This window comes from Oncorhynchus mykiss, chromosome 9, assembly GCF_057628025.1.
Source record: "Oncorhynchus mykiss isolate SJ-2025 chromosome 9, ASM5762802v1, whole genome shotgun sequence".
NCBI classification, from domain to species: domain Eukaryota; kingdom Metazoa; phylum Chordata; class Actinopteri; order Salmoniformes; family Salmonidae; genus Oncorhynchus; species Oncorhynchus mykiss.
This window is the reverse complement of record NC_143030.1, coordinates 56,432,857-56,459,595: the sequence shown is the minus strand read 5'-3', so window position 1 is coordinate 56,459,595 and position 26,739 is coordinate 56,432,857. Positions and strand designations below refer to the sequence as shown.

General features: G+C 44.0%; 1 protein-coding gene across 21 annotated transcripts in view; it reads left to right on the top strand.

Moving 5' to 3' along the window:
* The window catches only part of casz1 (castor zinc finger 1), a 260,657-nt gene that overhangs the window by 204,533 nt on the left and 29,385 nt on the right, over positions 1–26,739 (top strand). For all 21 annotated transcript variants that reach the window (XM_090184582.1, XM_090184572.1, XM_090184583.1 and 18 more), the window contains 3 exons: positions 14,748–15,341; positions 23,806–24,739; positions 26,294–26,359. In XM_090184582.1, the coding sequence (XP_090040708.1) occupies positions 14,792–15,341; positions 23,806–24,739; positions 26,294–26,359 (1,550 nt within the window). In that variant the 5' untranslated portion in view covers positions 14,748–14,791. The remainder of the gene's footprint in view (positions 1–14,747; positions 15,342–23,805; positions 24,740–26,293; positions 26,360–26,739) is intronic.

The window sequence follows — 26,739 nt, the reverse complement described above, 5'->3', positions numbered from 1 at the left end:
CTCACCTGATTAGTAAGGGATGCTGAGGTGCAGAATCTCTCTGACTACTATCGTCTCAACAGTTGGCCTTCTGTTGCTCCTGTGATATCTTTGGCCCCACTTGTGGACCAGGTTTTTTGGAGAAAATGCACATTTGAACAAGAGCCAATGCAATCTCCTGGAGGCTATTTAAAGTGAACCTAATGCTCAGGGAATGAACGTGACAACACAGGAGAAATATGGACGTCGTCTTTACATGTCGTGACCCAGCTCAGACCTAAAAAAGCCAGAAGAAAATCTTTGATATCTCTCAATGAAGATCTCTTTGTATGAAGCAAAGTTGAGTTGAGAGCCTAGTTTTCTAGGCACCTGTTGAAGGCCCCAGTCCATGGAGTGGGGGAGACAGTTGAGAAACATATGCTTAGCTGCCAGTTGCTATTTAGGCCTGTCTTCCTGACAGTCTTCCTGAATATAAGTTGAAATCATAGGAGCGGAGAAATTCAGAGGACAATAGAAATGTTTACTGATCTCGTGCTGATCGACAGGTTGGAAGAGACATAGTTTTTCGCCGAGCTGCTGAATTGGTTATGATCTTCTCTGCCTGTATCTTCTGTTCTCAGCCGTTAGTCCCACTGGTTGGCAAGAGCTGACACTGACAACTCCTCATGCATCTGAAGGCCTCTTTAAAGTCAACATCGCACATTTTGATGTCTCGTGGCGGCTCCTCGTGTTTTGTTGTATTTGCGTCTGAAAACAGGGGCTTGCTTGGAGAAATCCCCCTCCTCAGCGGCACGGGGAGGCAGATCCCTTTCTGTCTCACTCTCCTCCTCTCCTCCTCTCCTCCGCACTGTCCTTCTCTTTTTGATCTCACCATCAAATCTTTCTTATGACTGACACTCGCCGGAGAGCGGCTTGGGAAATGCGCTCGGGGAAGAAGACGTTTGAGAAAATGAGCCCAAGCAAGCCATCACCTTTGATAAAGACGCGGGTTCCAACAGGGGAGAAAAAAAATGAACATTGTTAGTAATGAAAATGCCATCCAAGAAGGCAGCACTCCTCTCATCTCAACCGATTACATTAACCGTGTACACACAGAGTCAGTTGCATTTTGACAACATTTGGAAAATAATCAATTGAAGTATAGGCCTAGATATCAACACATAAGAAATCATTTATAATGTTGAAATAGTTTAAAATCAAAATGTTCATTATATAATATTTAATATGACCCGTAGTTGATATGTCTGTGTTTTGGAGCATTGAGCGAATGGCTCCTAGGTGAGGTAACTCCGGGCCATGCTTACCGGCTCCACAGTTTGGCGGAGACCCCGGGGATTGATGTCTGTGGACCTGTGGGATCCTACTGTACCTTTATTACACATCAGCTGGGTACCAAACTAATTTGATAAAATGCCACTTAATCGCTGGCACACCGTCAACTGTGTCACTGGCTGGTAAACTGACTGGCACGGCATTAGAGTGTGTATCGCACAAGAAGGAGGAAAATAATGGAGGGAGGGGGGTGCAGGAGGAAAAGTGGAGAGCACCAGAGATGTTAGCTTTAGTAATTGCTACCTCCATGGAGGAGCATGGGAGAGGACAGTGAGGCAAGCTTACAGAGAGGGCCCTGTGCACAGATAATAATGGGGTAGTATTGCAGCTCTGACAGTGTTAATATTAGAGCGTGCAGAGCGTTTCTCTCTCTCTGTGCGTGCGTGTGCGTGCGTGCGTGCGTGCGTGTGTGCGTGTGTGTGTGTGTGTGTGTGTGTGTGTGTGTGTGTGTGTGTGTATGTGTGTGTGTGTGTGTGAGTGGAGATAGGGTGCCTCTGATATTTACCCTGCTGGTAAGACTGTCAAGCCCACCTGACAACACAGTTTACCCACCCGGCTGTCACCCCCGCCTCTCCCTGCCACTGTAAGACACTCTCCGAGCGCTCCAGTACGTCCTCGCCCTCCTTCCACACAACGCAACTGTGCTGGGATCAGCTATCAGCACCCATACTCATCTTCCTCTCTTCCAGAGAGGGGGGAAGAAAGAAGAAAAGGGAGCACGGGCCAACTTCTTTGGCTTTTTCTTTCTTCTCTCTTTCTTTTCGTCTTCTATTTGAAGTTTGCGAGGCACTTGTTAAAGCCTGGCTGCATCCCGACACACTGAGAAAGGTTATGAATATGCATCAAGGCACCATATGGCTCCCCTAGCGCTGGGACTAGGTGTGTCCAGAAGGTAGAGCGGGCGTTGATGCATTATTCGCCATTCAAATTACAGATGCCGGTGAGAATCCTGCAGGAAGTTAGAAGTACTAGTTTGACACCACTTTAGACAGGGTAGAGCGACTACAGTACCTATGGTACTGAATGGCGTGAAGCAACAGTAACGTAAAGCTGTGGATGAGCACAGTGGAGGTCCTAGGCAAGCAATTCGGTTCTTTTTTAACAGAGTTCCGACCTGTACCCTGCCACCTGACATGAGTGTGATTAAAAGTGATATTTCTGACACGTTAGGATACGCACGGGAAGTAACCTTCTCTAAAGCGTTCATTATTAGATGCATGACAGACCTGAATATTTATAAAATAGGCTTTAATAATTAATAACAGCAATCTGCTACCGTAATTCATCAGATTTGCACTTCAACGGAGTATCCGTTTTCACTTTAAAATAATAATAAGAGGAATATTAATGCTGCAGAAATGTAAAATGGGCAGCTGTATAGCATTCAAACATGCAAGCTTCAATGTTCAGTTTTGTGGTGTTTTACTTTTTTTTTGTATCTATAATTATTTATTCAACATTACGTTACAACCAACAACACTATCCTTTCTCAAGACCTATGTGTTTGATGCTTGACATTTTGGCAGTTGTTTCTGGTGAAAGAAGCAGATGATGTTGAGAAAATTCAGGAAACCAGGTGGGTTTTGGTGTAGAATGCAAAAGGAGTTGTTGTGGTTTTTATCAAAAGCATATTATTTGTTTGAGTCAGCTAGCAACACTTCCTTTTGTAGCCTATTCTGTGTCTTGGACCAAAATAGAAGGCTCTTTTTCTCTGTAAAGCAGCTTTATACCCGCCTCATGGTTTCACAGTCACTTTTTGTTTCAATGCGACTTTCAAATCCAACCAAGACACATTGTTCTTTCAACAAAACTCTCAAAGACATGACTTTTCTGTTTTAGGTGAAATAGAAACATTTAGTTCTTCCTTTACTTCCACCTCTAGTTTAGTTTTAACCTGTGTTTAACTATACAGCATGTTGTGTTGTTGAATTGTTTTACTCTACCCATTTGAGCTGAACTGTGTAAACATGTTTCATGTGTGTAGAAGTGTCACTGTACATATTTGAGAGTGTGTGTGTCAGAGCCTGTGACGTGACCTACAGCCAGTAGTCAGAGGAGCAATGTGATTGGAGGGTACCATGTTGTCTAAGGGCCTGCAGCCACCTCAGACTCTCTCTCTCTCTCTCTCTCTCTCTCTCTCTCTCTCTCTCTCTCCCTGCCGACTGAAACGTACACTATCGAACCCTGTTGTCTTTCTAACAACTGACAAACCCTAGCTGTGACTACACTCACCTCAGCCCCGTGCTGTCAGAGGTAAATAAGAGTCAACATACTGCAGTGTTCACTGAGGGGACCCGTCTCTCTTTAATATGCTCTCTGCATCCACACCCCAGGCCCCAGATTGGGATTTTCCACCATGAGACTTTCCACCAGTGTTTGGTCTACTGGCTCAGACTTTTGTGTTTCGTTAGTGAGGCCCAGAAAAGAGACTTAGGCGAGCTTAAATGACAGGAATATCAATTCCCTTCAACCAAATATGATACTCATGGTCTTACAAAGAAGGCTATTTATCTTTCCCTAAATATCTTTGACTGCACTGTATGCGAAGGGAAAAACTTAAAAACATTATTTTTTTACTGAAAGCGTAAATACCTTTCGCAGGCTTTCTTTTTACACAGCTTTCGCCTTTCAGATAGAGGCTACAGTAAAGCTACAGTAAAGGTCTTATCGTATATTTAGCTAGCTACCTGTGCTAGATGACATTTAGGGGGCACCTGTGATTCATTCCGCCGCACTTAAAATCCAAAAGAGAAAAAATCTGTCAAGCAGAGCAAATGCTTTAATGGTGGCCAGGGATCAATGTTGTCAGCGCAGGCATCCTATCTGGAAAGGTACGCTTTTTGGTTAATGTCACCTCCTCCCTCTCTCACAGTCTCTCGTCTCAAGGAGATCGGCAGGAAATCTGATGTGAACAATCCGAAGTAGGCCGAATTTGAGGAAATTGCTTGAAAAACATTGACTTGCTCTCTCTCGAACACTCACATACACACACTCACATAAACGAGGCCCCTTGTATCTGAAAAACAAATTTGAAAAGTAACCTTGGAAATCAATTAAGCCGTCCCGGGAGCTGTAACGTTTCCTTGAGAAAGACCACCTCCCATTTCTCTCCTCCCCCCACACTCACACTGAGTTGGTACCGGCCATTAAAATGCTGCCATATGCAACGAAGAAGCTTTGTCAGGCTCACTCGGTGTGGGCCTTTATTCATATTATTTTTTTAGCTGCAAAGTGCCTTATAGGCTGTCAAAATGTCTTAACAGTCTTGTTAAAGAAATGCCACAACTCATTTCAATGTAATGTTATTCATATGGCTGGTGTGAGAGGGGGCATGTCTGAACATCTAAACAGGCCTGCTTTTTAGGTTTCACATTAGGGGGTTATCTTGGAGGCCTTGTCATTGATTGACATTATCTGGCCTGACAGGGCCTCATATCAAGGTTAACCTCATGGACAAAAGCAAAGCGCCACCCGGACACACACACACACACACACACACACACACACACACACACACACACACAAGGCCCTCTCCCCTCCGACTTCCTGTCCAATGGGTGTGTGAGAGAAAGAGAGCGAAGGTGTCCAGGCCTCATCTGCGTGTGCGCGTGCGTATGTCCGTGCACCCGCAGTGGAGATTTCCGCACTCTTAATTGATAACTAATGGAGCGTCTTGCGCTGGGTTTCCCCTAGAGGACAGGCCCTCCTGATGGCAGTGGTAGGGGTGGGGAGGGGGAAGAGACTGACTTACTCAGCAGTGTGGTGCCGGAACCCGGTAAATTAAATATATCCCCAAAGATAATGACTTGGAGTGACAGACACCAGTCTGTCTGGGGGGCCTCCCTCTCTCCCGACCTCTCCAGCCGTGTGCCCTCGCCGTGGAGAAGAGCCTGCACTAACCCCCACACGCTTCCCCACACACACACACACACACACACACACACACACTCACACTCACACTCACACTCACACTTTCCCTTCCCACAAGCCTTTGCAACAAAAGCAAAAAAAGATCCCCGTGACTAAAATACAACTCAAGCAGTTAATCTGTACAGATATTAGCTCAAGGGCCCTCAAGTGGCGCACTGAGCTCGAGCCCCCTTCTTCCAGCATATTACCCACACTGCCCCGGTGCGGCTCGCCGTGGTGTCAACCGTCACACACTGCCGCCATCAGGGAGAGCCAGAGTCGTCGCCTCGCCCACGCTAATTTTGACTTCTTATTCGGTTGTTGGTTTTTATTTAGAGACTCCCGATTTGTGGTCTAGCTACCTGAAATACAGAGAAATTGTCTTTATTTGAAACTACAGTGCCGGCTGCTAGGACAAATGTTATGTGCAATTTTAGAAAGGTACTGTAGATGTCAGTCTGCTACGCCACTAGCTGAGGAATCACCCTCTGCGGCAAACTGAATATAAAGTTAGCTGTTTTGGTTCTTCTTGCCTGTCAGAATGGCTCACGTCACCCACGTTATTTTCCTTGTCTGATAAACCGTTTGGCTCGTCTGTTTTTTGTTCTAGAAAATGTCTGTAATTACCGTTTGTGATCGAGCCAGGGGGCATATTTGTCCTCCCAAAAATGCAACGTTACTGCCTGATTGCACCCAAGTTCAGCGTCTTTCCCCTTCCGTTTGCACTCAAGATATACATTGTTTTCTGTATCCCTTGTCCTGTTTCCCGAGAGAGTGTGTGGGTGTGTCAAGACTTGTGTGTGTGTGTGTGTGTGTGTGTGTGTGTGTGTGTGTGTGTGTGTGTGTGTGTGTGTGTGTGTGTGTGTGTGTGTGTGTGTGGGTGGGTGGGTGTGGGTGGGTGTGTGTGTGTGTGTGCTTCTGTGTGTGCGTTTCTGTCTGCGTGCATACATGTGTGTATGTGTCTTTGTTTATGTTTGCGGCAGGCTGGCGATACAGGGTGAGTATTGGGCGCATGGCTGGGGGGCTGCAGTGTGATATCAGCCCAGGGGTAGTGCTGCTGTGAAGTCCAAACGGGTCCCTCAAGGTCAGTCCCTAAAAGACATCATGCAACATGCAAGGTCACATCCTAGACTAAAAGCAATAAGTGCTTTATTGATAGAAAAAAGACAGCAAGCAAGCAGATGTGCAACCAACTGATTAATAATAAAATAGATTTGTGAGAGAGCGGTACCGACAGAAAGAGAAAGAGAGAGAGGAAGAGCGAGAGACAGGGCGGGAGGGAGAGCTTTGTCCTGTGTGTGTATGTGTGAGTGCATGTGTTTGTGTGTGTGAGACTAGTATGTGCTTGTGCTTTGTTCATTTTGCTCTAAAATAGCATTTAGTAAACTCTGGGTGGTTATTGTATTGACCTGGCGTGTATCTTTGAAGTAAAAGATTGATCCTGCACTGGAATCTAAACAAGAAAAAAAATCCATTTCAATCCACTGGTAAAAAAGAACAGAATGTGACAATGTGACACATTAGTGCTCATGGCAGTTTTCCTGGTGCACGACCTTTCCTTTTTAAGGTCATCACAATGTTTTGCGTAATTTTTTGCTAAGTGAGTGCTGCTTGAAAGGCCATTGGGAGGCACAGACCTTGTGTTTTCCGTTTACACATAGTTTTGTTTGACAAGGGAGACAAATCTCATGGAGTTTTTCCATGTATCTGCCTCTTGGAACAAAAGTGTGTTTTGTGCTGGCTAACTATTGTTGGATTATGAAAATGAGCTGAGGACAGTAGTGCATACAAGTCATCTCCTTTACGTCCTTTTATCTTTTATTTTCTCTCACTCCCTCTAACACAGCCTGGCAAACCTGCCTAGTGAGTAACGTTCTTGGCTAGCTGAGTGACTGCCTGAATAAGTGAGTGGTAGATATCAGGTGGTGGGGAAAGCTCAGCCCAACCAACCTGTTTCTTCTACGCCAGGACCCCAGAGGAGAAGAATGCTGGGAAAATTCCGTCTGCCCTCCCCCTCTCTTCCTCTTCCCCCAGAGCAATCACCCTGTGATCCCCCATCCCCGCCTCACCCCCTCAACCCCTCTGGTACAGTACATCCCCTTCATCCACCTATATCCCCTCCTACATAAACTTCTCTCTCTCTCTCTCTCTCTCTCTCTCTCTCTCTCTCTCCTATCCCCCCCTCTCTCTCTCTCTCTCTCTCTCTCTCTCTCTCTCCCTCTCGCTCTCTCTCTCTCCCGCTCTCTTGAATAGTTGGCAATGGCATTGTTTTTAATCATCAGAACCTCCGAAATTATTATTATCGCTTCTGATGCGGCAATTAAAACTTCAGGTCAGAGGCACAACGAGCGGTGATCAGCAGCCGAGCCGAGAAGTTTTAATTAGACGATCAGAACCATTAATGCACAAAAAAAAGGTGTGCGCTGGGAAATTAACGGGAACGTCTTAATCAGGGTTAGTGACTCCGAAGAGGAGTCAAGTGAACAGAGAGCAAAAAACAAATCATTTCCGCACCACTGGGACAAAACTCAATTAAATATGCATGCAGAAAATGGAAATTTGGAGCTTCGGCAGCACTGCACTGTTGGGGAAACTGTGGCAAAATCTCGCGGCGGAGGTCGCAGACCTGCTTATTGTTATTCTTGTGTAATAAAAATTAAAGAGGGGCCAGATGCAGGGGCCAGGTCTGGGTGCTGTGGCGTGTTTGTCCATCAGTGGCTTCTTTCTGCCTGGCTTCCCTGGGCTGCGGCAGCTCACCTTCGGCCGTGCGAAGGAGAGAGAGAGAGAGAGAGAGACAGCGGGGGGAAACGCTCTCTTCCTGAAAGCTGTAAATTAGCAAAAAATAAAAACCAGAGGACTGTTTTCGTGTTAAGGTGCGTGTGTGTGTTTGTGACTGTGTGTGTGTATCGCACAATGCATTCAGAACCCCCCCCCCCCCCCCCCCCCCCCACCACACCACCCTGGAGAAACAGAGACACAAAAGGCTCACTCAGCCACACACCGGGAGTTCGGGCCTTGTCGATTAATCTGCCTGAGGTTTGCAAAGTTAGAACTGGTCTTTTTTTCCCAGGAGCTAAAAAACTGGGTTACATATTGAAAAATAATCCCGAGCTGTTCAGTCTTTTCCCAGGCCAGTTTTGGATTAATTAAATTCAAATATTACCAAGGTTTTTGTCCCTGTGTCAGTCAAGATGTTGGAACCCAGCAGGAACCTACCAAAACTGCCAATGTTTGATTATACCTAAGGAGATAAGCTCCCGTTTTTACAGGTCATATCTACTCTTCTCAGACTGGTTCTTAAGTATATCCTCCATAGAAATGTACAAGGCAGCATGTAATCCTTTACTTTGCAATACAATACATAGTTGGAGTGAGCTATATTCTTACCTAGACTTCCTATTGACCCTTTGTAGAACATATTAGCTGTATAGTAGTTAGATATCTTCCAGTACTATAGATAAGAAATAAGCCAACATTTTGGTCAGCTCCCCCTGTGTGGCAGAAAGGGGCCCTGCTTGACCCTGCCAATCCAGGCAGCCATTCACGCCCCCATGTCCACATCTCTCTCTCTCTCTCTGTCTCCTCTCTGTCTACTCTCTCTGTCTCCTCTCTCTCTCTGTCTCTCTGTCTCCTCTCTCTCTCTTCTCTCTGTCTCCTCTCTCTCTGTCTCCTCTATCTCTCTCCTCTCTCTCTCTCTCTCTCTCTCCCGCTCTGTCTCTGTCTCCTCTCTCTCTTGCTGTCTCCTCTCTCTCTGTCTCCTCTCTCTCTCTGTCTCCTCTCTCTCCCTCTCTCTGTCTCCTCTCTTTCTGTCTCCTCTCTCTCTCTCTCCCTCTCTCTCTTCCTCTCTCTGTCTCCTTTCTCTCTCTGTGTCTCCTCTCTCCCTCTGTCTCCTCTCTCTCGCTTTCTATCTCCTCCCTCTCTCGCTCCCTCTCTCTGTCTCCTCTCTCTCTGTCTCCTCTCTCTCTCTCTTGCGCTCTGGCAGCCTTTTTTACAGTCGTTGCACGTACATGCAAATAATGCACTTCCAACAGCGTTATTAGGATTTGAAACACCACTTGATTGGGCATGATATCATTCTGGCACGTAAACAGAGGGGCTCGGCATCAAAAAGACACAACAAGACACGCCGGGGTTCGGAAAGCTCAGTGCCGAGAGTAGATTTGAACGTGAGCCCTGTGTTGAATGTAGTCATCCAGTTCTGAGAAGAAACAGGGCTTACAAATTGCTTTGATGCACATCTTCTTGACTTGAAAAAGATCCCCTGTCCCAGTACAAATAAGTGGATGCGTTCAAAAATAGTTTCTTGACTTTTTCGTCAGGTTTTGGCCTTATACAGTCAACGTAGCCCCGCTGTCTCAGCCCTGCACAGTTTCCAGTAAAAAATCTTGTCACAGTTACAGTAAACAGTAGGAAACATACGTTTCATTTGGTAGTGCTCCGATTCAACTCTTATTTGTCTTCCCGAGCTCTTAGTGTTTTGTGCGACCGAGGTGTGTGGCTTTGACAATTAGTAGTCTATTCTAAAACAGAGGAGCGATGCATCCAGTCTTGTTTTTCTCCCTGATATTCATTAATGGCTGAGATTGCTTACTGGACTCTTGGGAAGGGGGAGTTGGCCCCAAAGGAAAAAGTTGTTCTTTCATGTAGGTCCCCACTGATTTTATCTCATTGTATGCTGTCATGCACACAAATGACGTGAGGCCAGTGTAACCATAGCAATCCCTGTTGTACGCAGTGGCAAAAGCTGCTGCGTGTGGACAAGCGTTCTCTACACTGAAAACAGCAAGTTGTACTGTAAAGTCCCCAGGCCACTCCAATCCACAAAGACTCTTAATTTCCAGTTGGATTCCCAATCTCTTCCCGTAGATATTTCGGTCTTTTAATAAAGGTCTCCATATGTATTGTATTAACCACATAGTTTTTTAGAGCATATCTAGTAATTAAAACATTCAGAAGATTTAGTGTGAAGCCTATTGTGCTTCTCAATCAGTAGGAGTTTACCCCAGGAGTCGAGCTCTATGTTGTTGGGGAAAAATGTACATAAATAGTCACTAATGGAAAGAAACAACTCGGCAGGGGTCATTTCCTACAAGGAGCAGGAGATTGCGATGCAAAGGAAATCGGTAGTTAAAGCATGAAATACTGAGCACAGTAAACAGAAAAATGACCTCCACTGCAACGCCCAAATGACCTCAATCTTCCTTCGGAGGGGTGTTTCTGAAAAAATACCCGAACATTTATGTCTTCCACTTCCTAATAGTTTTTCCAGCTGATTTTTTCAAAATTGCTGTCCTCTAAAAATGTGACCTTTTCACCCCGGCCCGCAATTGTCTAACACAAAATTGTACAGTAATGTGCCACTGATATACGGCGAGCTCGAGACTGCACATAATTCCACAAGTCATTGTTTCAAATGAGGAAGTCCACAATGTAAATAAAGTAACTGAGAAAGCATGTGTGGTGGGCAGAACTGGGTGCATTGTATACTGGCGAGGTAATATCTGTAAACTCACTCACACTAGGGCTGTGTTCCAAATGGCTCCCTATTCCCTATATAGTGCACTACTTTCGACCAGGAAACTGGTGCCATTTGGGAGGTAGCCACAATGTATCTTCGAATGAAAAAAATGAAAAAAGGATTTTAAGCGCTGTCTGTGATTTACATAATGCCAGCAATGGCTCACGCATAATTGTGCTTGATCTTCGCTTTATGGCCTATATGTAATGAAGAAGCCTATACTAGCTCTGACTTTGCTGATAAATACTTTATTGAGGGAAAATGTACTTCTTACGACTGTGATATGTGGTTGTCTCACCTAGCAATCGTAAGATGAATGCACTAACTGTACGTCGCTCTGGATAAGAGCGTCTGCTAAATGACTCAAATGTCAATGTAATTATACACATTTTTATACAAAGTCAATTGAAATAGAACTTTGTTTCCTCTCCCATAGTAATATCTTATTTTTTCCTCAACAAAAATAGCATACCCAGTAAAGTACAATGTATTGATAATGATAGTGACATACTTTTGAGTAAAGAGAAATACAGTTTCAGTATTTGGTACAAAGAATACAACTTAAAGTGGACGACACTGCAGAAGATTTGGCCTTCTCCTTGTTTATGTCAATTGAAACATTGACAACTTTGATGAGTTGGGCACCAAACTAGCCCTGGTGGTCTTTTTAAAATGGCAGGAAATAATTCCAAAAGTGGTTAAGATGATGGACAGCATATTATTCACTAACGTCTAAGCTTTGCCCGTGATATAAGTTATTTACAACATGATAAAGATCTGGACATGATTTTTTTGCCTGGAACATCTGCTCAAGGTGAACTTTGGTGGCTCTTTTCATCAAGTGAAAGGTAACAGTGTGCAGTTTCTGCCCTAAAAAGGCAGCTCTTAATATGGAATGCTAGAGGCAGCTGCACTTGCTTTAGCCGAGGACATGTTTTAAAGATTGCCTGGGCTAGGTGAAATAATGCCACCCACTCCTACCCCTAACAGTCACTCTGTCACTGTTATTGTTCAGTGGAGCTTCTTTAGAGAAATAGAGATTATACTGTATCTCTGTATCTCTCAGTTTACAATGTGTATTTTCACTACGGAAACAATGACAAACAATTTTGGTAAACATACATTCGGAAATCATTCAGACCCCTTGACTTTTCCCCAAAAAAATGTACATTACAGCCTTATTTCTAAATGTATTCAATTGTTTTGTTCCCCTCATCAATCTATACACAATATCCAAAAATGACAAAGCAAAAATGGGTTTATAGAATTTTTTGCAATTGTATTAAAAATAAACTGAAATATAACATTTCCATAAGTATTCAGACCCTTTACTTTGTTGAAGCACCTTTGGCAGTGATTACAGCATCAAGTCTTCTTGGGTATGACGCTACAAGCTTGGCGTATCTGTATTTGGGGAGTGTCTCCTATTCTCTGCAGATCTTCTCAAGCTCTGTTAGATATGATGGGAAGCGTCGCTGCACAGCTATTTTCAGGTCTCTCCAGAGATGTTGTTTCTCATGGTCTGAGTCCTTTAGGTGCCTTTTGGCAAACTCCAAGCGGGCTGTCATGTGCCCTTTACTGAGGAATGGCTTCCTTCTGGCCACTCTACCATAAAGGCCTGATTGGTAGAGTGCTGCAGGGAATGTTGTCCTTCTGGAAGGTTCTCCCATCTCCACAGAGGAACTCTGGAGCTCTGTCAGAGTGACCATGAGGTTATTGGTCACCTCCCTGACCAAGGCCCTTCTGCCCCGATTGCTTAGTTTGGCCAGGCGGCCAGCTCTAGGAAGAGTCTTGGTGGTTCCAAACTTCTGCCACTGTGTTCTTGGGGACCTTCAAAGCTGCAGACATGTTTTGGTACCCTACCCCAGATCTGTGCCTCGACACAATCCTGTCTCTGAGCTCAACGGACAATTGCTTCAACCTCATGGCTTGGTTTTTGCTCTGACATGCACTGCCAACTGTGGGACCTTATATAGACAGGAGTGTGTCTTTCCAAATCATGTCCTATCAATTTAATTCAGCACAGGTGGACTCCAATCAAGTTGTAGAAACATCTCAAGTGTGATTATTGGAAACTTGATGCACCTGAGTTGAATTTCGAGTCTCAGAGCAAAGGGTCTGAATACTTTTGTCAAAAAAATCTAAAAAATTCGAAAAACTTGTTTTTCATTATTTTTTTATTTTACCTTTATTTAACTAGGCAAGTCAGTTAAAAACAAATTCTTATTTTCAATGACGGCCTAGGAACAGTGGGTTAACTGCCTGTTCAGGGGCAGAACGACAGATTTTTACCTTGTCAGCTCGGGGGTTTGAGCTTGCAACCTTCCGGTTACTAGTCCAACGCTCTAACCACTAGGCTACCCTGCCGCCCATTATGGGGTATTGTGTGTAGATTGATGAGGAAAAACATAAATGTAATCAATTTTAGAATAAGGCTGTAACGTAACAAAATGTGGAAAAAGTCAAGGGGTCTGAATACTTTCCGAATGCACCGTATATTTGAGTGGACAAGAGTATTTTCAACATACTTGTTGTCATGTTGGCTATGAATTCACCTGCAGAATGAACACATTTCAACTATACATCTAATCAGCAACAAATGCATGTAAATGTATATTTGTTGTTTTCATGGCCAGTGCACCTACCGCCTTACCAGTAATATTGTTTGATAACGGCCAACAACACAAAGCAACAGGCAGCAGCAGTGCAGCCTACTGAGTGCAGAGGAGAGGACCACTATACCAGGCGGTGTCAGAGAAAGGCCCTAAAATTTGTAAAAGACTGCTGCTACCCAAGTCATAGAATGCTCTCTCTGCTACCATACGGCAAGCGGTACCGGAGCATCAAGTCTGAAGGTTCCTTAACAGCTTTTACCCCCAAGCCATAAGACTGCATAACAGTTAATCAAATGGCTACCCGGACTATTTCCATTGACCCACTATTTTACACTGCTGCTAATAGCTGTTTATTATCTATGCATAGTCACTTTACCCCTACCTACATGTACATACCTCAATTACCTAGACTAATCTGTACCCCCGCACATTGACTTGGTACCGGTACCCCCTGTATATAGCCTCATTATTGTTATTTTATTGTAATTTTTTTTTTAATTTTAGTTTATTTAATGTTTTAGATTTTTTTTGAAAATATTTTCTTACTTAAAAAAAAAGAATCTGCATTGTTGGTTAAGGGCTTGTATAAGTAAGTATTTCACACCTGTTGTATTCGGCTCATTTAAAATGTGATTTGAGAAGAGAAGAGCAAAAGAGGAGTTTAGAGTTTGCTGGCTAGCTAGCTTACTTCTGCTAAAACTACTAGGAGGGCTGGAAGTAAAGCATGGACTCTAGCATTCTACCCCTTGCCTGTCAGGGTTAAAACTAAGCAGCCCCCCACTCATTGGCAGAACCACAGCCTCTTTAGGTAAAGGGGAAGATTGGAAGATAACATTTCAGGAGGGTCTCTACAGAGCTGTCATGTGAAGGATTATGTAGCTTGTGTATTGGCTGCTTGTAGTACCTTAGGGGGTCCGATACTGATCTGGATGTGGTTTTCCTATTCAGCTCTCAGAGAGTTTTTTCCTTCTTTTTTCTGCAGCGGCTAATACGTTAAAACTCTGACTAAACTGACTGTCAGTGGTTTGGCTAACATATGCCCACTGTATGTATGTATCTATCTCTTTGTCCCTGCAGTCTTGTGATTGCTCTTATTATTCTTTTTTAAAGGCACTGCTTTGGGGCTATTTATAGGAGCTGTTAGACTGTTTTTTCCATGGTGAAGCTCAAATAATCACGTGAATGACACTTGATCGATGGCCCTTTGTTGATGAAGAGAGCTGGCCTACAGCTCTCACCTGATAAACGTGTTCATTGAGGGAAATGATGATGACATTTGAATAACACAAATATAATTCCATGGTAGAATGTTTGATAATAACATATGGTGGTTCTTAAACATGTGAATTGACATTCAACAATTTTCCTTTCTCTCTTTTCTTTTTCTCCAACAGCTGAAAGGACTTTATGCACTGAAAAGACCTCAGGAAAATCCAACATGGCCGGCAAAAGGAAAGGTGGCCTAAAACTCAACGCAATCTGTGCCAAGCTGAGCCGTCAGGTGGTGTACGACGGCAGCTCCCAGCATGCTGAGGGAGACCACAGTGTGGCGGAGAACAGCGAGCGCGGGAGCTCCCATTATGACGACAGCGGCGAGCGATTCGAGACCAACTTCCCCGAGGGCCTGAGTCTCGGCCAGAGCCTCGAAGAGGACCAGAAACGGCGCAAGGCCATTGAGAAGTGGGTCAACGGGGAGTATGGGGATGAACCACCACCCTCTGCCCTGGACTGTGGGGAGGAACAGCAGCAACAGCAGGGACTCAAGCCCAACAATGGCGAGGACGGACCCCCCGAGGGTGTGTACATGGTACAGCCCAAGGGCTGTAGTGACGAGGAGGACAATGCGCTTGATGAGCCCGAACCCATGTTCGACTCTCGGGACGGCAGTTACCACGACGACAAGGACTCGGAAGACGGGCCTCAAAAGGACGTCTACATGCCGTTGATAAGTGAGCCCCCGAGTCGCCAAACATCTTTCTCCTCTCCAGGTACAAGGCTCTCTTTCTTTTCTCGTTGTTCTGTTCTTTTCTCGTCACTCCTCTCGATGAATTCTGTTCTCGCTTTAACTGCCCTTCAAACCTTCCATTCCTTTCACTAAAGTGTTAAGTAGCCAATATATATTACGTGGGGGACATAGCCACATCCAAGACCTGTCCTGAACCTGTCCCTGGAAAGAGAGACTGTAAGGTTACAATGAGATTTCATGGGTTGCAAAACAATATTGTTTTGAACGTTCGTTTTAGGACTGATGCCTAACTGAGTGTTCTGCCGAATGCATTGTCAAATAGCGCTGATGAATATTTCATCAAAAGTGCTTTACAGAGGCTTGGAAACATGATGAGGCAAATAATAAGTAGGGAAACCTTTCGTCATCATTGTGATGGTGCCAGATTGACTATAGATGCAGTATAACTTAAGCTAGCTAGATAATATTGAAGGAACAGCACCGAATTTGAACTAGCTATCGTTAACATTGCGAGCTATTTTTGACAAACTTTGCTAGCTAATGACAACATTGCTAACTTGACGACATCATAATGATGGAAAAGTTGCTTCCTACTAATTACTTGTGTACTTTAGCAATGTAATCATATTTTCAAGCCAGTATAGTGTAATTAGATCTCTTTCAGAAGGACTGGGCATTAGTCATCAGTCGGGCATCAATATGCGGCGTCTGCAGAGCGTTGATAACAATGGCAACGACGCGACCGAGGGACAGAGGTGCATCCCATGATTAGCCAGTGACGGTATTACTCCACAGACAGATGGAACTGACTAACAGGCTATTGGGAAAACAGGAACCTGTGTTTGTGTGTGTGTGTGTGTGTGTGTGTGTGTGTGTGTGTGTGTGTGTGTGTGTGTGTGTGTGTGTGTGTGTGTGTGTGTGTGTGTGTGTGTGTGTGTGTGTGTGTGTGTGTGTGTGTGTGTGTGTGTGTGTGTGTGTGTGTGTGTGTGGTTACAGTAAGTGAAACAACAAATTCATCCGGTATTTGGAGTAGGCTTACACTGCCTGCTCACTCTGTGTAGGCCAAAAGAGTTTGTCAGTCCAAGGATAAGCTTCATAATACACCCAGAATTACATTTAGAGTTTTAGATTTTTCCCTAAGCTCACTAAACTTAGTCACTGCCCAAGCCCACTATTACATACAGTGCTAGCCTAGTCTGCATTGGAGGAGCATAGGTCTCCATCGTTGCTGTGGAACGATTAGCTCTTAGCACTCGAATCCAGATAATCGGTTGTCAAATAAAGTCTGAAATAGAATAAGAACCTATTTCTTGCCATCTCCATTGAATCACAGTTGAGGGTACATTATTGTTCATGAACTTAACATTTGATGAAAGCAGATATTCTGTAAGTGTATTTGCTTTAATTAATTTATTCATCAATTGATTTGCTGTGCATTAGTGGCTTACAGCAACAGCCTATTAAATGATCTGTCTCTTTTTACATGATATTCCTCTGGTAGCACTGAGGGACAATCAAATAGATTAGGTGGCATATACCTTAACGGTGTGGTCTTGATGTGGCAACAGCAACGTGTTAACTGCACAAACAATCTCCAGAGAATGCACCGTTTACAGACTTGAACTTGGAAACCAGGAGGAGGCACATTGCTATCTGAGAGACTGGGCTATATAGCTACAGTAGAATTCAAAACACAGAGCAGTAAAAAAAAAGAGAGAGAAAAAAGACAGAGACAGAGAAAAGATTAGTTTCACAGATAACCACAAAATAAGTGACAGAACAAGACACAGTTGGAGTCGTGTTGTTGTCGTGTGGTACAAAACAGGTTTTGTTTAGGTCTGTTTTCTGCTTGCTCACCTCACTTTTCACAGACATTTTTTGGTCTTTCATCTCGTGTTTCAGTGTCATGTACATATGCTGCAGAAGGTTTTTTTTCGTATTATTATTCTTTCCTTTTTTGTTTACACCGGTGGAGCAGCAGTGGCTGTGGCCTGTCAGAGAAGTGGGGCCAAGGGCTTCTCAGAAAAATATATTTTTTTTCCGGCAAATGCAGGGGCTTTGTGGTTTTAATTAGTCATTTTGTGTTTATTTGGTGCCTGTAAAAAAAAAAAAAAACTGTCTGTAAATGTGTGTTTGTGTTGTGAAACAGGCTTACACCTTTCCCTCCGTTGGGTCCCTGCTACTTTACATCTCACAACAAAGGCAAACTGTTTGAAGACTGTGGAGAGAGCATCCTGCATTAGTAGCAACTCTTGTCTTTGTTTTTTTTTTTGCATTGCTCTTTGTTGATTGTAACTAGGGCATCTATATTGCCATGTTTCTGTGGCGCTCACAATTAAAACATTTTCCCCCCCTCTCGCCGCTGTCTTTCAAAGGCTGATGCGGAGCGCGCATAATTATGCATATAAACATAGTGGCTTAATTATCTCTCACAACATCAGTGACAATGTAATTAACAAACATTGCAAGATCAATGAGAGAAACTGCGACCTTCAAAACATTTAACTCCTCACATCGAGGCACCGTGTGGATTTCCTATCAGTGCAAAACCCCAGAATACTTTTCCTAGATCATTTAGATGTTACATTATTAGGCCTCTCATAAGCTATTCAGTGAAAACAACTGAATAAAAATGATGAAGGCAATGACAAAGATGCTCATCGAATCAAACATAACTGACCATGACTTCCAATTGCACTGCTATGTTCTTTGTCAAAGGTTATGGATCATTTTCAAAACATTTTATTCTATTTATTTTCTATATATTTATTTCAAAATAGCAAGCATGTTAACTTCCAAGAATTTGAGGAATCGTTCTGCAACTCATTAGTTTCTCAGTCATCCCAGACATTTGATTCCACTTTAACAAAATGCTCAATTCAACAAACCTACAATGCACTGTCACTTCACCCAGACGAGAGCTCAGTAAAATCAAAATTATTTTTTTATTCCAGTCAACATTGTCTAAGTTGTTACATTAAAGCTCATTAAAGCGGTTTTTCCTCAGGCCAGAGGTGCCAATACCATCATCCTCATTCCATGTAAGGACTTGAGACATCAGCTCAACACATAGAACTCTAGAGTTCAGGTGATTTCGAAAGAATGATTGACCGAACGATTAGCATTGGAAATGTCCTGCTCTAAAACCCTAGGTGTATTTAAAGTGAGATTATAGGCCATATATAGTCACAACAGCAAGCTGAAGCCTTATCATCTCCAGCACCTCACCGTACTCTATCTGTGACCCTCAGAAGACATGGTGGCATGCTGATATCCGTGTTTGGTCAGCAAAAAGGAGATATAATGCCCATTTGTTGTCACATCAGGGGAGGAGGGAAATGTGGTCCTATATTGCCTCAAACACAGACAAGGCCCTGGGTCTGTGTCACGTGTTGCAATTTGCCAGGCATGAAGTGCAGAGATTACACCCACTTCTTTTAATACTCTCCAATGACACCACAGTGAGAGAGGGGGAGAGGAAAGAAGAGAGGGAGGGGGAAAAAAAGACAGAAAGCACAGTAGCAGCAAGGGCCAATCTCACCTTAACCTGTAAGCCCCGGTCTCCCTCACAGGCATTCGCATGACATCATTAAGAGGGTGCGAGATAAGGCTGGAGAATAAAACTCATTTACATGGTGTTTCACAAAGGTTATCTGCTGTCGGTTCCAGGCGTAATCCTTTCAGTTCAAGTCCAATTATTGGCCTGCCATTGATAGTCCGTCACATGGTCTGAGAGCGGAATAATGTGACTCGGCTAATTTTAAGAATAACTTCTATAAAAAAACAACAACAATAACTTACATTATAAACCTACTACTGCTAACACTGCAACTATCACTACCACTACTGCTATCTGCTAACTACTTAAGCAATAAGGCATGAGAACTCAGGGATTATCGTGTGGTATACCACAACATTGTTGAGTATTTGTTTCTGTTTGGCTAGAAGGGCATTCTAGAATGGACATTAAAACCAGATAACGTGACAGTTGGAAAATATATCGGGACACCTTGAAATCATGACGCAATATGCGCCTACACATGCAGACCGTACTTGCTACAAAGTTACAGAAAGCTAAACAACTAACTTTATTTTAATGAGTAAATTAATTTGATTTAATCTTTCCACCAGACGATACAGTCCGGGCAAAAGTTCTGAGGTTTTGAAGTAGCTAACGAAACAGGCTGGCTAATTATTTTTGGGATGTTTTGACCCAGTCGTTAATTCTATTCATTCCACGTTGCTATGCTAAACAAATCACTGGCATATAGCTAGCTAGCGGAAGTTCAATGATGACAAGAGTCAAGAACTTCAATAAATAATGATTGAATAAATTATGTATAAATAGGCAGCAAGAACTACAGCAAATAATGATTTGATCCCAGGCTTTGTCACAACCGCCCAGTGTCGTCTGGGTGAGGGGAGGGTTTGGCCAGGGGTGCTTTACTTGACTCATCACGCTCTAGTGACTACTTGTGGCGGGACTGGCGCCTGCAGGCTGACTTCGGGTGTATGACTCGACCTCCGCCTCTCCCGAGCCCTTTGGGGAGTTGCAGCGATGAGACAAGATGGCGGTGGGTTTCTGGTATGGGCAGGCATAAGCTACGGACAACAAACACAATTGCATTTTATCGATGGCAATTTGAATGCACAGAGTTACCGTGGCGAGATCCTGAGGCCCATTGTCGTGCCATTCATCCGCCACCACCACCTCATGTTTCAGCATGATAATGCACAGCCCCATGTCGCAAGGATCTATACACAAATCTTGGACGCTGACAATGTCCCAGTTCTTCCATGGCCTGCATACTCACCAGACATGTCACCCATTGAGCATGTTTGGGATGCTCTGGATCAACGTATATGACAGCGTGTTCCAGCTCCTGCCAATATCCAGCAACTTCGCACAGCCATTGAAGAGGAGTGTGACAACATTCCACAGGCCACTATCAACAGCCTGATCAACTCCATATGAAGGAGATGTGTCATGCTGCATGAGGCAAATGGTGGTCACCCAGATACTGACTGGTTTACTGCTTCACAACCCTACTTTTTTTTAAACGTATCTGTGACCAACAGATGCATATCTGTATTCCCAGTCATGTGAAATCCATAGATTAGGGCCTCCTGAATTTATTTCAATTGCCTGATTTCCTTATATGAACTGTAACTCCGTAACTCCGTGAAATTGTTGCATGTTGCATTTATATTTTTGTTCCGTATAATATACTACAACCACTGCAAAACAATGATAATAAAAGTACTACCTTAGTAATAATACTAAAATAACAAATGAATAGTATAGATCATTCATGACAAGCATCATTTTTTTAATTAGAGGGTTTTTTATTTAAAGTACATGAAGTCTGAAAAAAGGATTGTGCAAGTGTAAGGTTGTGTTTTTGTCATCATAATAATAATAAAATAAAAATGATATTAAAAGATCACTTTTTGAATCAAGGCTGTGAAAAGCAATAGTAGGCTATGTGCTAAAAATACTTTTACGTATTAGGACTATGAGAAAGACAATCTGAAGAAATGTGTTTTAAGCCCCATTTTAAAAGCTCTGATTGATGGAACGGCTCTCAGGCGGCCATGGAAATGCAATGAAATGCCTACCCAGAATATTGCTTACCTCACAATAATAGTAGTAGATTAAAAAGATGCATTACAACAAGAAATGAACATCAATAAATACACATACAAGACATCAACTATTTAAGATACAGTGCAGTGCAACCATATTATAATTAGCTGTTTAGCAGACTCACCACTTGGGGGTCAAAGCTGTCCTTTTACTTGGGGTTAAAAGCGGTCCCCAGCTGAACATTTTGTCATTGAAACTTTTTGACTCATATACTACTATTCCTGGAACCAGTGGAATGTCTTGTCCCTTGCTTCGAAGATGTGAAGACGGTCCTATCATTAGAGCTATATGATATGACCTGAGGCGGCCTGGCTAACCATGCTAGACGTCATGACCCTGCTACAGTAGAAGCCCATGGATGTAGAGTACAGTAAACGCTCCCATGACTAAACCACACACTAATGTCAAGGTGTATCTTAGGACAACACATTTGGTACATGTCTGTATAAGTAGATAATGATATGATCATGTATTTAGCAGACACTTACAGTAGTTAGTTCATACGTTTTCATATTGGTGATCCCAGCAGGAAACCAACCAGGATCTTGGATCTACCAACTGAGCCAACAGAATTACAGATATGATATTTTTTTGTATGGAGGTCCTCCTGAATTGAGAAGTAGGTGAAAGTCAACGGGCTGCTTGATAAACTCAGATAAATCTAGTGCCCATTAATAAAGTACTATCTTATCTATGTTATCTTATCTAGCTCACTCTGTCGTCAAACACAAATGTACAAACATGCTGATCAGATGATATGTGACAAAACAGGCAGGAATTTCCTCTCAAATAGAAATACCTGATCCATTTCTCTTACATTTTTCATGCCCTTTCGATCCGCCAGATCCCCTTTCATACCAATGTGCCACAGAGAGCAGTAACCCCGGCGACGCTGATGGAAATTTGGGGATTATTTTACACTCCGTGAAGGAGATGTGAAAAGGCATGTGGGGGAGAGGCGACCGATTTAGCAATAACACAGAAATCCGAGACGAGAGCTGAAATCTTTTTGTATTAATTACCAGGACGGCGGCTGGTATTACCGCTGGCCCCGCCTTGTGTGTGTGCGTTAGCGATGAAAAAAGCAATCAAATAAATTAAGAAAAGGTCTGGAGGAGCGGGGTCCTGGGCCCGTGGCCAGAATGGAACCAAGAATGCCAAAAGTTTTACATGACACCTAAGTGAAGTTGTCATCTGGAGCGTAGTGGCTGTGTTCATGATATCTTATCTGACATCCAAACTGACACCAGGCAAGATTTTTGGAATAGATCTGGATCAGTAAACACTACTGTTAAGAAAGGAAAAGCTGAATGCCCAAGGGTTTCCTCCTCTCTGTATCATCTCTCTCTCTCTCTCTCTCTCTCTCTCTCCCTCTCTCTCTCTCTCTCTCTCTCTCTCTCTCTCTCTCTCTCTCTCTCTCACCCTCCCTCTATCTCCCTCTCTCTCTCTCTGTGTCATGCTCTCCCTTTCTCAGACACACACATACACATATACATACACTCTCTCAATCTCTTTCTCATACGTATACACACACACACACACACACACACACACACACACACACACACACACACACACACACACACACACACACACACACACACACACACACACACACACACACACACACACACACACTCTACTGCTAGTGGCGTGTCTTAATAAGGGATAGCTATGCAGTGCTCTTTCTTCCCCCTCTTTTTTTCAAGCACATTTTTTTCCTCCCTTTCCCCCAACTTGCTGACCTCTTGCGCTAACCTGGATGAAAGTTAATGAGCCAGAATTAATCTCCACATAATGCAATTAAACTATACATTTACTACATGTCCCCATGTCCTTGGGGAGGTTGTTCAATTTAATGGACTCTTAAAATAAAAAAGTGGCGTTTCAGTTCACAAATATGTAAAAGCACATATGTGGCTTCCGTAGATAGAGACGCGATGGACTTGAAATAATGTTTTTTACTAAAGGGAACACGTTTCTGGAATGTTGTCATAATCAGAAGGCCCATTAGTAAGGTCTTTCACTGAGAAAAATGAAACCTTGTAACCTATTTCAAATTCTCAAGCATTCAACAATATACAAGAGATTAAATGGTATCTTCTCTTTCCATGACATCGACTGACAAGTAAATCCAGGTGAAAGCTATGATCCCTTATTGATGTCACTTGTTAAATCCACTTCAATCAATGTAGATGAAGGGGAGGAGACAGGTTAAAGAAGGATTTTTAAGCCATGAGACATGGATTGTGTATGTGTGTCATTCAGAGGGTGAATGGACAAGACAAAAGATTCAAGGGCCTTTGAACAGGGTATGGTAGTAGGTGCCAGGCGCACCAGTTTGTGTGTGTCAAGAACCGCAACGCTGCTTGTTCCCATGTGTATCAAGAATGGTCCACCACCCAAAGGACATCCAGCCAACTTGACAGAACTGTGGAGTCAACATGGGGAGTGCTTTAGACACTTTGTAGTCCATTCCCTGACAAATAGAGGCTGTTCTGAGGGGCAAACCCAATTTGAGGAAGTTTTGTACAATTGGTGTATATCTAAAGTGTTAGGTGAGGATAGCAGTACAGGTAATTTCCAAGTCAGAAGACTGACTGGGGAAGTCCCATGGAATGTTTTGGTTCATTTCCATTACGTTCGGCTTAAAATGACTGACAAAGAATCAGCCCTTTTCAGTTTTGTACAGTGCTTTTGCTTCCCCTTTCTTGGTTTTATGATTTTTGGATAGAAGAATCTATTGACGTTCAATAGAACAAAGAGGTCATACAAAAACGGTGTGTCACATATCTTACCTAAGGGCTCTGTTCTCTCTGCTCCTCCCTGTTCTGTGCAGGAGAGGCGTCCACTCTGCGAGACTACGCAGCCAACACAATGAACGAGTTCCTGGGCATGTTCGGCTACGACGACCAGCAGGTGAGGGACGAGCTGGCCAAGAAGATCAGCTTCGAGAAGCTCAAAGCCGCTACCTCAGGCTCCGACCCATCCTCCCTGAGCAGCGAGGAGGCCACGCGGCGAGCCCGCTTTTCCAAGTATGAGGAGTACATCCGCAAGCTGAAGGCTGGCGAGACCCTGCCCTGGCCCATCCACACCAACCCCAAACAAGAGGACCTCAACTCCAAGCTTGCCCAGGAGAAGAATGCCCTGCTCCAGGCCCAGATGGCCGCCTCTGGGGGGTGCCATTCCGGGGCTGAGGGACAGATTTATCACTCCAGCCTGGACCACAAGCAGGGGCAAGGGCAGGGGCACAACCTTGGGCACAATCCCCCACCAACCAACCCCACCTCCCACCTCCAGAACATGGCCTCCCGAGCCTCTAAGTATGACTTCTTCATCCAGAAGCTGAAGATGGGTGAAAGCCTGCGGAGCCAGCAGAATGGCAATGCTTACAAGAAGCCATCCAAGTACGACCTGGAGAATGTTCGATACCTGCACCTCTTCAAGCCCGGCGACGGGAACACTGACATGGGGGGCGCCATCGCCTATAAAACGGGGAAGGTGGGCCGCCCGTCCAAGTATGATATCAAGAACATCCAGAAGCTGATGCCGGGGAGGCCCGAGTCCTCGCTGATGCCCAGCGTTCTGCCTGCCACACCTGGGAACCCGGGGACACCTGTGGCTGCCACCTCGGCCTCCTCCGCTGGGGCCACGGGCCCCCCAGGACTCATCATGGATCAGACAGGCCACTTGGGCTTCAACACCTCCGACTACATGAAGTCCAGCTTCTCCAAGACCGACTCCATCACCACGGGCACTGTGTCTTCTGTCAAGTAAGAACCTCTTCAGATGACTTAAATGACACTTTAGCTGAACGACACCACATAGGTACAGAAGATCTGCATGAGAAACATGCTAAGCTTTTCTCACACAGCAATATTAATGTGTGTACTGTATACTATATACTGTATATTACGCGCTTATTCAAGTCATACATTTTATTGAATGAGTTGTGAGATCCCAGTAGTGAAAATTGGTCGCTCATGACAAAAATTGTCCAAGGAAATAATGAAAATCTCTCACAAAATTATGTCATTGCACCAAAAGTTGCCTATGCAAACCTCCCTGAATTATTAAATCAAATAACCCGTCAACTGAGTCCCCCCCGATTTATTTAGCTTGTGTTTTGAAATGATTCCAGGTTTTAATATTGTACAATTCTCCTAAATTGTCTCTGTGGGACACCTGGGAGATAATGGGCGTCTCACATACACTTAACTGCCACTGCGAGTCAGTTAGCCTAACGCAAAGGTAATTGCCACCTCCACAACAGCCGATGCGAATGTAGTGTGAAATAGCGCATGGTGCCAATAGATCCACGATGTGATGAGTAGCGAAGGCCCATGAAGTGTTTACCTGCTGGGCGCTCTCTTCGGAGACTGATTTAGCACAGTCATCGCAAAGTGACTGACTTCCTCCTTTGGCTGGGGTGGAACAACTGTCCCTTTAATGACTTTGCAGCTGTGACTAACTTACCAGAGAGTCACAGGGCCTAGGCTGAACACTAAAAGACACTACATGGTCAATCCGACGTCTGAGGTGACCATGCAGCGTTGAGTGCGATGCAGCCAACTCAGACTTCAGGGCTTTCATATTTCTTGCGCTTAGCAGAGCAGAGCTATTGGGAAAGAAGTTGTCAGGAAGTGAGTTTGTGTTAATACAGGACGTACCGCCCCCACCTACCATCAACCAATCATGTCAATGTGGAGCTATACGGAGCCCTCCGCATTGTTAGTGCTAGCAAACGAGGGGGTTTGGGAAGCTAGCCCTGGTTAGTGCTAGGAAAAAAGTGGGTCCCTCTCAAGGCAGGTCACATTTCAGTAGGAACCATGCAATGTTTAAACTTAATGTGTCTCTGATGATTGGACTCAGTTCATTCACCTCCCCCCAGTCTAGTTCTATTGGTTCTACCCAACTTGTCGCTAGCTGAACCAATGCCTTCTGTTCCATCGAACCCTGTCTTCTCCTTCTGTTTGAACTCAGTCCATACTCCTGATGAGACATGACAACAGCCTTTGGAGGCAGGGTCCTTAGGGACCTTTAGAAAAGACTTTGCCTATCCCCATTATCTAGATTTGCATATGAGCACTCTCCAAAATAGCTATTTTCCACTGCCTTTTGCCTTTCATTGTTGGAAAGCCATGCAAAAGTGTGTTCATACCTTCCTGATTCAAACCCATGTGAAAACCGCTGTCGCGTCACAGAAAATGTATATTAATTGCGGTAGTTTGAAACAGATTGTAGGTAAATATTGTGGCTGTAGTTTTTATTAACAGTGCACCCAATACCCCATTAATCCTGTCTCTTTTTGTGTTTGCTTGTATTAGGAACGGCTTACCACCTGAGAAACCTGTCACAGAGGACGTCAACCTGTACCAGAAATATATCGCCAGGTATGCAAATCCTCCGTCTCCGGTGAAGCAAATGTTGTCCCGGACGTTGAGACAAAGCTTTTTTATTAACTGATGGCGTATTTTACACAGTGATGAAACTAGATGTGTAAAATAGTGGTAGAGGTCAAGTTCTGTGCTGCAAAGTCAGGGAAATAGTAAGAGGCCGAGTTTATGGACTGAAAGGAAGTGGAATTCTGTTAGGAGGAACAAGGCATGAGATGGTTTCTATGGTGGTGAGAGGTGTGCTGACAAGATGGTTGTACTTATTCTGTTTGAGGTCGAGAGTTTCTTACAAAGTTACTACAGTATACTGGAACACTTTGCATGTCAGTCTTGAGTAGTTCAAGCGTACTGTGCGGCGGTATATGTAACGAATATAG